At 44.1% G+C, this 14,142-nt stretch overlaps 2 protein-coding genes across 14 annotated transcripts in view; both read right to left on the bottom strand.

The window, feature by feature from the left end:
• LOC147019845 (uncharacterized) overlaps positions 1-14,142 on the bottom strand; it is a 57,083-nt gene that overhangs the window by 22,065 nt on the left and 20,876 nt on the right. For 12 of the 13 annotated variants that reach the window (XR_015061531.1, XR_015061532.1, XR_015061535.1 and 9 more), the window contains 3 exons: positions 5,456-5,522; positions 5,095-5,217; positions 3,288-3,354 (listed from right to left, as the gene is read on the bottom strand). Coding sequence is in view for 4 of the 13 variants with exons in the window: in XM_085894616.1 (XP_085750742.1) it covers positions 5,200-5,217; positions 5,456-5,522 (85 nt within the window). In the remaining 9 variants the exon portion in view is untranslated. The remainder of the gene's footprint in view (positions 1-3,287; positions 3,355-5,094; positions 5,218-5,455; positions 5,523-14,142) is intronic. The other variant, XR_015061538.1, reaches the window with a different exon arrangement.
• Positions 5,532-14,136, bottom strand: LOC147019846 (uncharacterized). The gene has a single exon (XM_085894615.1). It carries the CDS (start codon positions 7,131-7,133, stop codon positions 6,360-6,362), a length of 774 nt encoding a protein of 257 aa, XP_085750741.1. The 5' UTR covers positions 7,134-14,136; the 3' UTR covers positions 5,532-6,359.

Raw genomic sequence — 14,142 nt, 5'->3', positions numbered from 1 at the left:
GATGTTAAGCTACACCAAGAAGTGGGGTTTGACTGTGTGGAGTTTTTCATCAAGAAATTCCCCTGTCTGTTCAGTGGCGGTGATAGTGACATAGACAGTCTTGAGAGTGAATTCGCTCACTACCAGGCAGACGCCTCCATAGCTACAATTGCTACTGAGACAGTGAGAGTGGATGAGCAGTGGCATCGGATTTCACAGCTCACAGATCCCTGCACTGGTGCCAAGAAGTATCCTAATTTGAGCAAAGTGATGAAGGGAATCTTGGTCATTCCTCATTCGAACGCATCATGTGAGCGGGCACTCAGTCTTGTACGGAAGAATCATACTGAATTTCGTCCCAATTTGAGTGTCAAAACCCTGGAAGCTCTCTTAATTGAAAAACTAGCTCATAGCACCCCTTGCTCCCAGAGAGAATACAGCAAAGACATAATCAGAAGCGCTAAAAGAGCCACACAGCTGTCACTCAGCAAAGCTGCCATGGAAAAAGCAAGCAGCAGTAGTACCAGCCAGTAAGGTAAGAAAAATATTGCTTCTTTTGTGCTTTTTGTTAATCTTTGATTGTCCCCTAACTTACTAATATTAACATACATGTAACATTAAAAAGTGCACAATTTTCCCCTTTTTTGTTCAAAAAGTGGGAATTCTTAACATGTTAAATGCTCCAAAATAGGGCTCAGAGGGCACTAGAGAGCGTCTAGAACCCCAGAGCTTCCAGGGCCCTAAGGCGGGCCCTGGACCCCACCGCAAGGGTCGAGCGCTCCGCGCTCGAGATGTGCGCGAAGCGCACATTATTTGGTGTCGGTTGCAAATCCTCCCTAATTCTGATTTCCAAAAGTTGGCATCTCTGGAAATGTTTACTGAGAAATTGCTGCTTGACCCCAAACGTATGCCTGGATATGTACCCGCATGATATGCTGCCTCAGAGCACCGACAGTTGGTGGTAACTTGTCATTCTCAGCCATGTTCTTACAGAAGAGATGCCACCGAAGTTCAGGGATGCTGGAAATATTGACACCACTTGGACAATAACCTGAACAGACAAATCTTGCTAAAGTTGTGCATAGGTCCTCTGACAGTTCAGCATCCTTACAGAGCATAGCAAAGGCATCTACCATGTCGTCATCGGCCTTCAAGTAGCACTGGAACCACTTTGCCTTACCATGTCGAGCGAACCGCCCAGTATTATCGGCACCTGTGAATGCGTGGAAGGCTGGCAATGCCTGGGCTCTCTCCTCACCTTGGGCCTTCCAGATTGGCGCGATTTTGACAATGCTAGATGCCATTGAGATAGATGTGTGTCTTGGCAGGAGATGATAGTTTGCTATGGCAAGAACCAGAACATCCGTATCAGATTTGACATTCATGAGCTGACGATATTCTAACCTATCATACGTGATACAGCCTATAAAACTCGGCCTGTGCCCATGTCAAGGGCCATATCAAGGGCACAAATAACAATCACCATAAAAAGCAAACAGATGAGAAAAACAACATCCTTATTTTCTTTGACCAATTTATTGACCTAAACTTATGTGATTTACACGGAAGATGCGGGTAAATGTCGCAATGATAGAACTTTATTAGAATCCAAAATAAAAACCGCGACTAAGACGTAAAATTACCTGAATAAAATAAAAGCAGAGATGAGTGGGAAATCAACAATACGAGCAAACTACATGCCAGTAAACTAAATAGAAACTCCAAATAGACTCCCTCTAACTCCAACCCCCAGGCACAAAGCTAACCTAATCCTATCCTATTATACAGCAGTTAATCTAATGGAACAAAATACGTCAGTGACTGATTACATTGATGGTGACTTTCTTTCCGGATAAATGAAAGCACGAACCAGCACATAAGGACATATTTAAAGATCAACCCAAAATAATGGAGAAAGGATAAACACATAGCTATAACATGACGACTGCCCGACTTCCTAACAGGAAGTGGTTCGAGCGGTCTGCAGTCCTTTGCGGTGGCTCACCGCCTAACAGGAAACTCAATTAAAACCTCCAACCCCGTGGCCATTCAAACCGTAATCCTACCCCATGCAGAAGAACATAAAATGACAAAAAGGTACATACGCCTCAAAGGCTATAACAACTTACCGAAAAAAAGGAAGAAAGGTGTTGAAAACCGAATATGACGAAACGAAGCTCCGAAGTAAACTGTCGTGAATAAATCGAGAATAAAGGAAGCGAACTGAAAATGACGTCATAGTGCTGCATGTGCTTGGACGTGCAATGCGCCACATCACGACGTCATGCCACGCCCAGCAACCGTAACCTAAGGCGATGGCATGGCGTCGCAACGTGGCATCACCTATGTTCCCTACAAGATCACACTTACAATACATCAAACTACAAAAACTTAAAATCAAACGTTTTACTGCAGAAGGTGCCGAAACCTTCTGATATTGAACAACAGACATATCAATGTTTCATTGCACAGATGGCCGTTTCCATGGCAACCAACTGTTCCAATACTTGAAAATCATAATACTTATGTGTAAGTTAGTCATGGTCACTATATTTAACAATTAAAACAGGCCATCCGATGGAAAATATAATTAAAAAAAAAATTCTTAAAAAATGGCAATTCCACTCCAAAAATGCTGTTTCCATAGCAACCGACAGTCAAAATGCAACATTTTATAATCTTATAAAATCCATTGTTAGCCATTTAACAGTAATCCATCATCAGTTGGTTATTTTGTATTGTTTCAGATTTTTAATATTGGAATTAAAAAAAAAGTGTTTTTCACCCCAAAACGACCTTTCCAAAAGTTGAAAAAAATGTGAAACAATTTTTTTATTTAAATAGATTTTAAACTTCTCAAAAATCTATAGGTTTGCTACTCTCCAAAAAATTCCAATGAAATTACACAAGGAACCTGACTGGAAGATAGACATCAGTTCCTTTTCTGAATTGATAACATTCAGCATGTTAACAAATTTCACATTTTCTCAAGTCCCATGCATAAAGAAAAGTTTTTACAACAGAATACCCAGCATGCAATACTAGATCTCATTAAAAATACAACAGCTACAGAAAAAGGAACAAGTATTTTATTGTCAGTTGATAAATAAAAGAAGGGGGCTTGAAACAATGAAAAAAAAACAAAAAGGTTAATTCGAGCAACTGGGACATCAGAATAAAAAAGGTTTTCATGGACCAGTCTTGGTCACTGGTCTTCAATTGGGTAAACGGCAATATAATCATCATCATCCCAAAGTACGAAAACAATGAAATAGTTTGTGAGGAAATAAATCACCAGAGCATCTTACCTTCACCTCAATGTCCGATATAAAAGCTCCCACTTCAGAATCACCAACGCAGCAAACGGAGTGTAAACTGCAGAGAAAACAAAGAACTTGAAATTAATTTTAATTATATACTGATATTGTTGTGGGCCGGGGGTCGGTGGCGATAAACGACCACTAGGGGGAGCGGTCGAGTCGTCTCCCACCGAACACCCGGAATTTAAGTCGTGCCTCCCGGATAAGTCCGAGACTTCACGGGTCCCTTAGCGGACCGTGGTCGCCAATATTTTGACGGCTTGCGGTAGGGTTAATTGCCTAATTTCAATATACCTAAATATCCATGTCGTCCAACCACTGGGGAAAGCCACACCCTCGACAGACCTCAGGTGGAACGGACCGTTTATCGAGCCTGATCCGGGTGTAAACCAAGCGGGGATTACCAAGATCGGTCGGTCCAAATGAACAATTTACGGCACCAACGGCCTTACTAATTCTCAATACGCACCATGCTAGGCCAATGGGAGAAAGCACAGAAAACGAGCTGGTACATTATACAGGGGTTTATTTATAACAATAATCAGGGAGGGAGACAGAGCAGAGTTATCACGAATTAATAACGAAATGTAATGTACAATGAACAAGGCACTTAACGATTCCACTTACACGGACTGGCGACACACACACACACACACACACACACACACACACACACACACACACACACACACACACACACACACACACACACACACACACGGTCTTTATTCGGTAGAGCCGGGACGGGGTACCTTCCCGCCTCATGCGGTCACAACGACTCCAAACCACCACGGTGGGACTCGAACCCATGACCCGAAGTCCACGGCCCACGTCCCCGGCAGCTTGGCCGCCACCACCACGAGAATCCGCCGCAAAGGGCCGCAGACGACGACCGAGACCAAGCCACCATGACCGCAGATGCTCAGCAGTCCCACGATCACTGCTCTTCGGTCACCACCACCACCACGGTGAGCCACCGCAAAGGACCTCAGACCGCTCGAACCACGACCGCAGACCAAGCCAATCACCACAAGCACTCCTATACTCTCTTGAGTTGGGAGCGGTTTCTTTTCTTGCCACTCGTCTCCTGATTGGACGGTCCCATCGCGCGATCCGCTGGCCGTCCCTCATTGGACAGGCCCAAGGTAGGCGGGGCAACTCCCACCTTTCTGGGGCGGAGTCGGATCTGAGGTGATGGAGGCTCCGCCCACGCCTTCAGCCAAAAACACGTGGGCAATGGTGACCGGGTTGAGTGAGGGTGGTGTCGTTGTTGTAATTGTAAAAACCGAACTAAAAATAACTCGTAGCGCAAACATGTAATTCCCATTAGACAGGACGACGAGACCCTGACTATAAACATATACTGATCGAAATAACTGAACTACAGGGACTCTGGCTGTCCGTTTGCACAAGGTTTCCAAATCCGTAACACTGCGAGTAATGATGGGATATCTTTGGAAGGGGATCGAGTGTGGGCATAGGACCGATGCCTTAGGGTTGGGAGGGTAAGGTCGAGCAAAGATGTGGTGTGTGTGTGTGTGTTTCACACAAATCACCCTACAGGTAATGTGCGAGTGAAGTACAAAACAAGCAGAATGTAAATTTGCTGAAGACAGACCGGTTCCTTTTCTGAATTGATAACATTCAGCATGTAAACAAATTTCACATTTTCTCAAGTCCCATGCATAAAGTAGAAAAGTTTTTACAACAGAATACCCAGCATGCAATACTGGATCTCATTAAAAGAATTTTTTTTTTTAATCAAGTCTTCCTTTCAAGGATTTTAAAGAGTTACCTCTTTTGAGAATTTCCACAGCAACAGTCATTTGGAAGAGGAACACAAAGTGAGAGCCAAAGTTGCATCAAGATACTTTCTTCATGACACCAGTTGTAGGCCACCTCATTCAAAATACAACAGCTACAGAAAAAGGAACAAGTATTTTATCGTCAGTTGATAAATTAAAGAAGGGGACTTGAAACAATGAAAAAAATAAAAAGGTTAATTCAAGCAACTGGGACATCAGAATAAAAAAGGTTTTCATGGACCAGTCTTGGTCACTGGTCGTCAATTGGGTAAACGGCAATAATCATCATCATCCCAAAGTATGAAAACAATAAAATAGTTTGTGAGGAAATAAATCACCAGAGCATCTTACCTTCACCTCAATGTCCGATATAAAAGCTCCCACTTCAGAATCACCAACCCAGCAAATGGAGTGTAAACTGCAGAGAAAAAACAAAGAACTTGAAATTTATTTTAATTATATACACATATATCAACTCCTCCGACTTGGCTCCTCTGACCAAAGAAGCTGCATTAAAAAACCAAGAAAGGCTACACAAGGCAAGCCCTTTTGCTGTTTCAAACCCTTCCAAGAGTTCCTCCACAGCTGCAAAGACATTCTAGTGCAGCAGATAATCATAACAATTGTGCAAATTATGACAAAAGCATGACATTTTTACCAATGTTAGTACATACCATAAGCTTCATTTTCAGATTGGGAGGTGTCAGATTTGACCTCTGAGGATAGCGAGAGGTCAATGACCTCAATTACATTGATAATTGTCATTTTTTCACGATTCTGGTGCAGTTTATCTGTTTTGGGAATCATTAAAAAGGTATGTTCTATGTGTTGGTCCCTTTATCTTTTGGAGAGCCTTTATACATAATCACAGGATGCAACCATGACTGAACAAGTGCTTTAAATGAGGTCAGTGACCTCAGAAAACAAATTTATTGAAATACACATTTCGGTTTTTGTGGTGTCCAGAACAGCTTGCATGAAAACGTGTTGCAAGATCATCTGTGCAACCTTAATTTTCAATGTGCACTGAACATAGTGTATAAGCTTAAAGTACAGTGAGGTCAGTTACCTCAGACACATGTATAGTACATACCGCTGCATGTAATACACACACATTATCCATATAGACGCATAAATATAAAGGTGTCTGATTGCACCTAACAGTCTCCCGAACATGCACATAATGCAGTGCACTTGAGTGCAGCCTTGGTGCACTTGCAGCAGCCGGTACATCCCTTCTCGCAGCCGCAGTGGATCAGTTCGTGGCAAGATTTTGATGCCTCTGGCAGAGTCGTCCAAAGAGGCTGCCACCCAGAGGCCTCCTTTGTCCAGCCCCAGTCAGTGGGAGTGGGGTTTCTCTCTCGCGGCTGTGGTGCACTGAGGTTGACTCCACACTGCGTGCATGCTTTACACTGTTGAACAGCAGTAGCTGCAATACTGTAAGAGCAGCAGTTGTAGTGCTCGTGTTGGCCAACTGAGTCTGGTGCTTGATGTTCGCCCCATCGAGGATCATGTTCACCAGAGCAATGAGGGATGGTGTCACAGAATCTTTCTGGCAGTCAGCTTGGAACACACCGTCAAAGGTGAACCTGGTCTCAAACATTTCTCTACGTACTACCTGTGCTGCTCTTACTAGGTGTATGGCATCACTGTCATGATCACAGGCCTTCTTCAGGGCGGGACCTATATCTTTCTCAAACAAGAGAAGTGTGTCTCGGCCCTGAGAATGGGCTTTCAGATCAGGAAGCACAGAAAGAAGTCTGTCCTTCAGTCTGGTTGTGTGTATTCTGTTGGTTACCATGGCACCCAGCTGCTCCAGTCTCATCTTGTAGAGGTTAGCCATGTCTGAGAGTTTAAATACAGGGGCATTGTCCTCATCTGCATGCATGTCCTCCATGAATACCACCAGCTCAGCAAAGGCTATGCCATGCAGACGATCCGCATCCTTGTCCTTGAGTGCGGCTGGTCTGATTTTGTTGTATAATGCACGGAGACAGTTGCGATGGTATTTTGCCTCGATGGCAATCATGTCTCCTGCAGACAGCTTGGCCAGCAGTTGTGTCCCCCAATTCAGTGGCACATCTCCGAACGTTCTTGTCAATTTCCTTTGTAGCTGCTTCGTGCAAGTCTGCAGGGCCAGCTGGCTTATTGCAGAAGAAACAGATAGGCTCGGTTGACTGTGGAAGCCTGTGGGCAGCTGCTGATCGTGTGTGCACGGTTGGAGTACCAGTACTAGATTGCTGTCCTGATCTGAAAATGAAGCTTATGGCATGTACTAACACTGGTAGAAATTTCATGCTTTAGTCATAATTTGCACAATTCTTATGATACGAGAGATTATCAGCTGTACTATTCACAAGTCGTGCACATAAGAATCCCAATGCCACACACCCCCTTCAGCTGCTGGACCGGTTTCATCGCTTAGGCCTTAATTATTTTATAACTTGGTTTACGCAGTTCTTCAGCTAAAATGTAGGGTCGGTAGTTCGAAAAATAGATATAATTTCAATTTTTAGAAATTATATATTTATATGATTTTTTTTTCAGATGTTCCATGGAAAAGGCACAAAGGTAGGTGGATGGGGGGGGGGGGAATAAATATAAATCCCAGACCAGGAGAATCTAGGATTTCAATTTTTAGAAATTATATATTTTTATGATTTCTTTTCAGATGTTCCACAGAAAAGACACAAAGGTAGGTGGGTGGGGGGGGGGGGAATAAATGTAAATCCCAGACCAGGAGGATCTAAGAAAACATTGAAGATGGAAAACCATTCAAATGCAGGATGCCATTGTTCACTGTATCATCTGATGTGAAAAACAATAAAGAAGGATTAAAACTTGTTTTTACAATATAGTCTGGATTGTTTTTCTTATAGGAACCTGTTGGATCATCAAACAAATGGAAACAATGCTGAGAAAATTACTGTCCAAGTCGTAGATGTGTGAGTGCACACCAGTGCATAGTGCTGGATATGATTTAAAAAAGGTGTCTACTCAGAGTCAACACGCTCAAAACGGTCAATCAGAGCCATAACCAGCTTAGTTTTCAGTGGGCATCTGATCGCACCGTCTCCCCATCCCCATGAGCACATCAACGGCTGATTTCTGGTCCGTTGAAGGCTGAATATCAGCATCTCGCAGGGAAACTGACGTACTTGGCACTGAAATCTTTCAATACGAACAGCGGTGTACAACTTTTGATGGAAACAAAATCGAGAGTTGCGTGCGAATCATCCCTGCTGCTGCACTAAATTGATGCAATAGTTTGGCCAGAATATTCGTCGTCAAGATGTTGCGTGATTAAATCACCAATACAGTCAGTCACTCAAATTTATACTGCTGACATACTTCTTAACAACTCATGGCTCGCAGACTTCCTCTCCTGTCGCAGTCACCGTGTAGCCCTAAATGGAGTTCTTTCATCCCCTCTTCCTGTCCAGGCTGGAGTTCAAGGTAGCGTTCTGGGCTTTGTTCTTTTTCTTGTTTTCATCAATGATCTCTCCGACTCTCTGGAAAATCTTCTTACATCTTTGCTGATGACTCCATCCTCTGCCGTACCATCTGTCATCCCTCAGACCGGCATGCAGCAGCTGATTCACTCACGGCAGATCTGGGTAAAATCACAAACTGGTCCAACACGTGGAACATGTCTTTCAATCTGGACAAATCTCACTCTCACCATGTCTTTTCGAAAGGACCGTTTAGAAAATCCCCTCATCCACTTTAAACAATCCTCTGGAAGAAGTCCTTTCTTTCAAGCTTCTGGGTCTCACTGTCTGCGATGACCTTTCCTGGGAAAGCCACATTTCAAACCTCGCCTCCAAAGCCAGTCGCCGACTGGGAATCCTCTGTCGTGCAAAGTCCTTCCTCGGCCCACCTGAGCTCCTGACCATTTACAAAGCTTTTGTCCGCAGCCTGATGGAGTACTGCTCTCCCCTCTGGGCTGGTGCTCCTGCCTCCCACCTTTCTCGGCTTCACGCTGTAGAAACCAAGGCATTTCGGATCATTGGCATCTCCCGCAATGAGGCTGAGTCTTTGGGCCTCTCACTCAATCACCGCAGGTTGGTCGGTGGTCTTTCTGTCTTCTACAGTCTCCTCTCCAGCCTCGCCACCCCCCCCCCAGCTCTCTCTGCGATCCAAGTCCATAGCAAAGACCTCCTCTAATGGGTTGTGCTCGGGCCTACGGCTGGTCGCGATCATAGCCGATGCTTACGAGAAATGTGAGGTTCAAAAAAAAAAAAACCAAGCTTGATGTGTTGTGGTTGTGAATCAGTTATAATACCACCCAAAATATTATTTAATAGTATAGTTTGAAAGCAACCAAAAAAAATCCAAGATGGCCACCATCAGCATCACCAAACTACAAGATATTTCATTGCACATATACATTTCCAGTCGATATCTCCATAATCTGGATCATGTCAGTTTCCTACAATACAAGAATATTTTACGTGCATTATTTCATTATCCATCATATTTCCAAACATACATCTAAAACTTACAGTGCCAATGAAGACTGCAGAAAGCATACGTTTCAGAGTGAATAAAATAGTGTTTATATTTGCATTATATCCGCATCATATTGAATACAATATTCACGGAACTAAATAACATAACCAAATCTCAAACATGGTAAGTATTTAAATACAACATGTATGCCAAACAATTCAAAACAGAAGTATACTCCAATAGAAATGAATGTTCATGTCGTTAACGTGAATTGCAACTAATCCTACTCATTGTCAGACTCTGAGCTGTCTCCATTAAAATAGTCCGATTCGTCTGGAATGTCCGAGTCCGTCCGAGACATTGATGTTCGCTGAATCTTCAGCGAGTGATGTCTGCCAACTGCTGTGGCAGCACCTCTCCCTCGTACCAAAGAGGTTCCAGCTTCCCCTTCAACTAAAATCCACCCATGTCCATCACTTGGCTCAGGGATCTCAAGATTTGCAACATGGGCTCTTTTCCAAATACAAAGTTGGAAGTTTACTCTCTGGATGTGTTACTCCAGGCTCTTCTTGCATGGAGGGAGAGTGCCCATGTCAACTGTGCTCGAATGGGAGAGACGGTCATCACCTTTCGCATACAGCCCATTCATTTTCATGAACCGCAACTCATTGACGCTCAGGGTACGAGGTCTTCCATATAACGCACAGGTGAACTTGTCCAGGTCATCAATCAAGTCGTTGGGTACTTCCCACGTGTCTCCTAATATAGCTAGAACTGGTACAAACTTGGGCAGCCTAGAAAGGGTCTTCAGTGGCTTCACCTTGCCAAGACCCTTGAAAGCGCTGGTCGAATCGCAGCCACTGAATACATGAAGAGCTATTTTTGCTGTTGAATGCTGTGTAGTATAACCACGGGCAATTTTGGTCATGTCGATAAACCTCTTCTTGTTCCCGGTACCTGTGTCAAACAAGATCGTCACATCTGTCATAGTTACAGCGTAGTCCATGAGGATGGCAAATATATCACTATCTGGACTCTTCACCCTGATATGGCTGTACTTCTGACTCCTGGCATACAGAATGATTTGAGAATCAGTTTCTTTTTGAGTGGATTTTAGTGTGTTCAGTTCTCTGTTACACGTTGACAGACCGTCTTCAGATGTCAGTCGATATGCTGATCCGCCACAAGTCACAATTACCTTCCTCCCGTGTAACTTGCTGGCATATGTGTCTTGGCTCCAGAGTCGAGTGAGGAGGTCAATGAAGTGTTGCTTATTCTCATCATTGCTCAAGAAGAACTTCCAATCTGCAGGTTTTTTTTTTAGTGTTTCCACCCTTCAGAATAAGTTTGTCCCCGGATCCTCTCCTCAGTCATTCCATCGCCTTCAGAGTTGGGTACGTAGCTTTCTGTGCTAAACTCAACGTCACCTGACTTCGGCAGGACGTTGAACACCTTTCGCACATCTGGCTGAAGTTACCTCGTATTTCCTTTAGGAAGTAGAAACAGGCAATGCCATCAAAAATGACAAGTGTTTTGTCTTTCGAAGGTTGGACAGCATCCTCTTGGTCTTTCGTCAGGAAAGTGAAGAACTTTGATTTATCTGTTTTGGCCATGAAACCATCAGCAGTACCAATAATGTACGGTATAGGAGTGAGTGGGTAGGTGAGAAGTTCTCAGGTCCAGTTGTATGCCTTGGTTTTGTGATTTCATGAACAGCTGGAAAGCGACGTTTCCCTGTTGTTGGTACTGTACAACTTTGTTCTTAGTGGTTGTGACTTTGCTCTTGTTGTTCATATCAGCAAAAGTTTTCAAGTTGAGACGCTTGACTGGCTTGACTGGTCCCGTCCTGCTTCCAAACGTGTGGTAATGAAGACTTCATATCTTTGCCTGCCCATGCGGCTCTCAAGACATCTTTCTGGACTTCTTCAGATGCTGTCGTGCCCGACAAGAGGCTCATTAGCTGATTTTTGCTTTCGACCTCGAAAGGATTGATGAAGCTTTCAACTGCTTCTCGTATTCTTTCCACCAGCTTCTCACCCTTCAAGATCTCGGATGGACGAAGATCATGGTGCTTGGTTCCTGCTGTCGTTCCAGATAACATGTCGGCCATGCTCAGGATAGTAATGACATACTGGGATCGAGCATGCGTTATTCGAACCCAGCGTTAGTACGAGTCATAATTAGTCAGGAGGCCTGAGACACCTGTGGCACTGCCACCAGCTCCTCCATTACCATGGGACTTGGCATGATGCATAAAAGTTTCTTCCATGGTTTTGTCAACCGCACATCGCTTCCCGGGAATGAATGATCGAGCAACACTAATAGCCCCCTCAAGAGCTCTGTAGTGCCAGGATGCGACAACTCGATGTTGGCAAGGAATGTGGAGGTCAGATATCTGGCATAATTGTGACCCCCGAAACTGAAGAAGAGGTTCGTCATCTGTTGCATGCAGTGCACGTATAGGAGGAAGTTGTTGTGTTTAATTGCATGGATGAGAGACATCACTAACCGTACATGGTCCAAGTACGATATCCACAGTTGACCAGTCTTGTCTCGATGCCCGGACTTCACGCTCTCTCGATACTTCTGATAGCCATCAAGGTAATTCTGTATTGCAGGATCAGACTCGGCTGTTTCCAGGGAATCTTTCGAAGGATAACTCTGTACATCTTGCAGAATCTTCTTTGATTCCTCAGGTAATGACGTTAATAACTCGTCTTCACCGATGCTCACAAGGTACTGTGACAGTAGAAGTCTCTCAAGACATTCCACTAAGATCTTATGACAGTGCATTGCTCTATCATAGTGCTAACCAGAGAGCACTCCTTGAAGAGAACCTGAAGATATCAACCCTGCTTCCAGCAAGATGTCGGAGAGGTCTGAACCATTCATCTTCATATACGCACAGGCGAGGTGGAAGGTACCAATCAGGATGATGTGGGGATCTGCCTAGCTTGGTTGTTCCAAATGAGGGGATATGCTTTCATGCATACCCCAAAGTCGAAAGTGGTGATTACGTAGTGTTGCTGGACTTCATTGGTAGCTACCTCAGCATACCGGAGACACTCTTACAGTCTTGTAGTCGGTGATTGGGCTCGCTATGACAGGGTATAGTAATAGTCGATGGTTGTCAGAGTTTCAGGGCTTTGGCCAATCATGGTGACAAAGCCTACCCATGCTGGCATCTCTTGTTGAGACAAGCTGCTCTTCATTCGTATCAGGATCCACAATAAGTGTTGCATACAAGCTTCATCAAATGCTTTGGTACTCCCAGGACATGTTCTTTGTTGTATTTTGATTTGAGGACTCTTTCGCTGGGCGACATAACAATCGGGAAGGCTTTCAGATGTGCTATGGTTTAGAGACCGTTGCTTGGAGCTGTCCTTCCTTGAACTAGATGGAATTTTCACACGTACTCCATGATCCTCTGCTTTCCCTTCTGTGTCCTGTAACATAATGCCATGTGACATGTGGATCGAGCCCATTCCCATGAGGTTGTTCTATAACTGGTCAAAGTTGTCGAATTCAGAATGGAACACGGAGGGCGCATTTGGAGACCAAATGATTTGTTTTGTTAACAAACTGGATGTTTCTGCTACAGCCTCAGCAAGGGCAGTTTCCAGTTCCAACGAGAACGAGTAGCTTTGAGTGTCCCATTCGATTAAGAAGGGTGATCAATTTCTCGCTCCTGAACAAATGGCGCAGTATCATGCATATCAACATGTACTTAGGAAGTTCCCATTGGCTTTTGGTTGCTGCGCGGCATATATCTTGTCCTATCGAATTCACAAGTCGATTTGCTTTGGCTGTGTGAGGAGTTGGTCTGCCTGATATGACGTAACTCAGAAATTTCTCCAGTTGTGATGGGATGATGTCTGTCATGTTTCCTCGATCCTGGGCTGATGGAGGCCATTTCAAAGCCTCTGCTTTAGTGAAGCTGTCAAGGATCATTCAATGCAGATATCTACCAGATTATTGGACCATACCAAGAGAACCAAGTTCATATGCACATCTTACCGAGTCGCTTGTGCCACTGTCTGCATTGTAGACTATGTAAGTTTGGAAGTTTCCTGTGCAGTGTAATCTACAGAACACCAATGAGTCGTTGTACTTCTCATGTTTCTCTAACTTCACTTTAAGGTTTTCCCCACGGAAGTTGGGATTGGCAAAATCCGTATGCTGTAGGCTGCAGATATAAATGCTGGAAAGCTCTGACAGTTTGATCATGTGTTTGCCTCTAATGATATCTCTTTCTCTGACTTTCTGAACTTCTGCAAAGGCCTGACTGTGTGCTTGTGCCAGGTTTGTTTGTCTCTCCTTGTCCTCTGTGCTTGTACTCCTCAATTTCTCTCGATTCTGTGTTGATAACCCGGCAGGATTTGTGATACTTCGCTTCTGTAGCAAACAAATCATGACCTCTTATCCGTGCGAGTAATTTCTCGTCACATTTGTTTTCAGCTACTTCGAGAACTGTTCGCCATCCGTCACACTCAAACTGGCTTAAGCCTTCAGTGGTGTGTCCCTTTGATCTTAACCTTTCGTCTCTCCTTTGAGTTACAGAAGATGCAATCAGATGAAAACAGTAC

Source organism: Eptatretus burgeri, chromosome 9 (genome assembly GCF_056783735.1).
Source record: "Eptatretus burgeri isolate ZD-2024b chromosome 9, Ebu_testis_v1, whole genome shotgun sequence".
Lineage (NCBI taxonomy): Eukaryota > Metazoa > Chordata > Myxini > Myxiniformes > Myxinidae > Eptatretus > Eptatretus burgeri.
The sequence above is the reverse complement of the archived record's forward strand: the minus strand, read 5'-3'. Positions and strand labels throughout refer to the sequence as shown.

Bases quoted from the DNA above. Each gene is read 5' to 3' on its own strand.
- LOC147019846 (XM_085894615.1), bottom strand. From the start codon at position 7,133: ATGATTGCCATCGAGGCAAAATACCATCGCAACTGTCTCCGTGCATTA.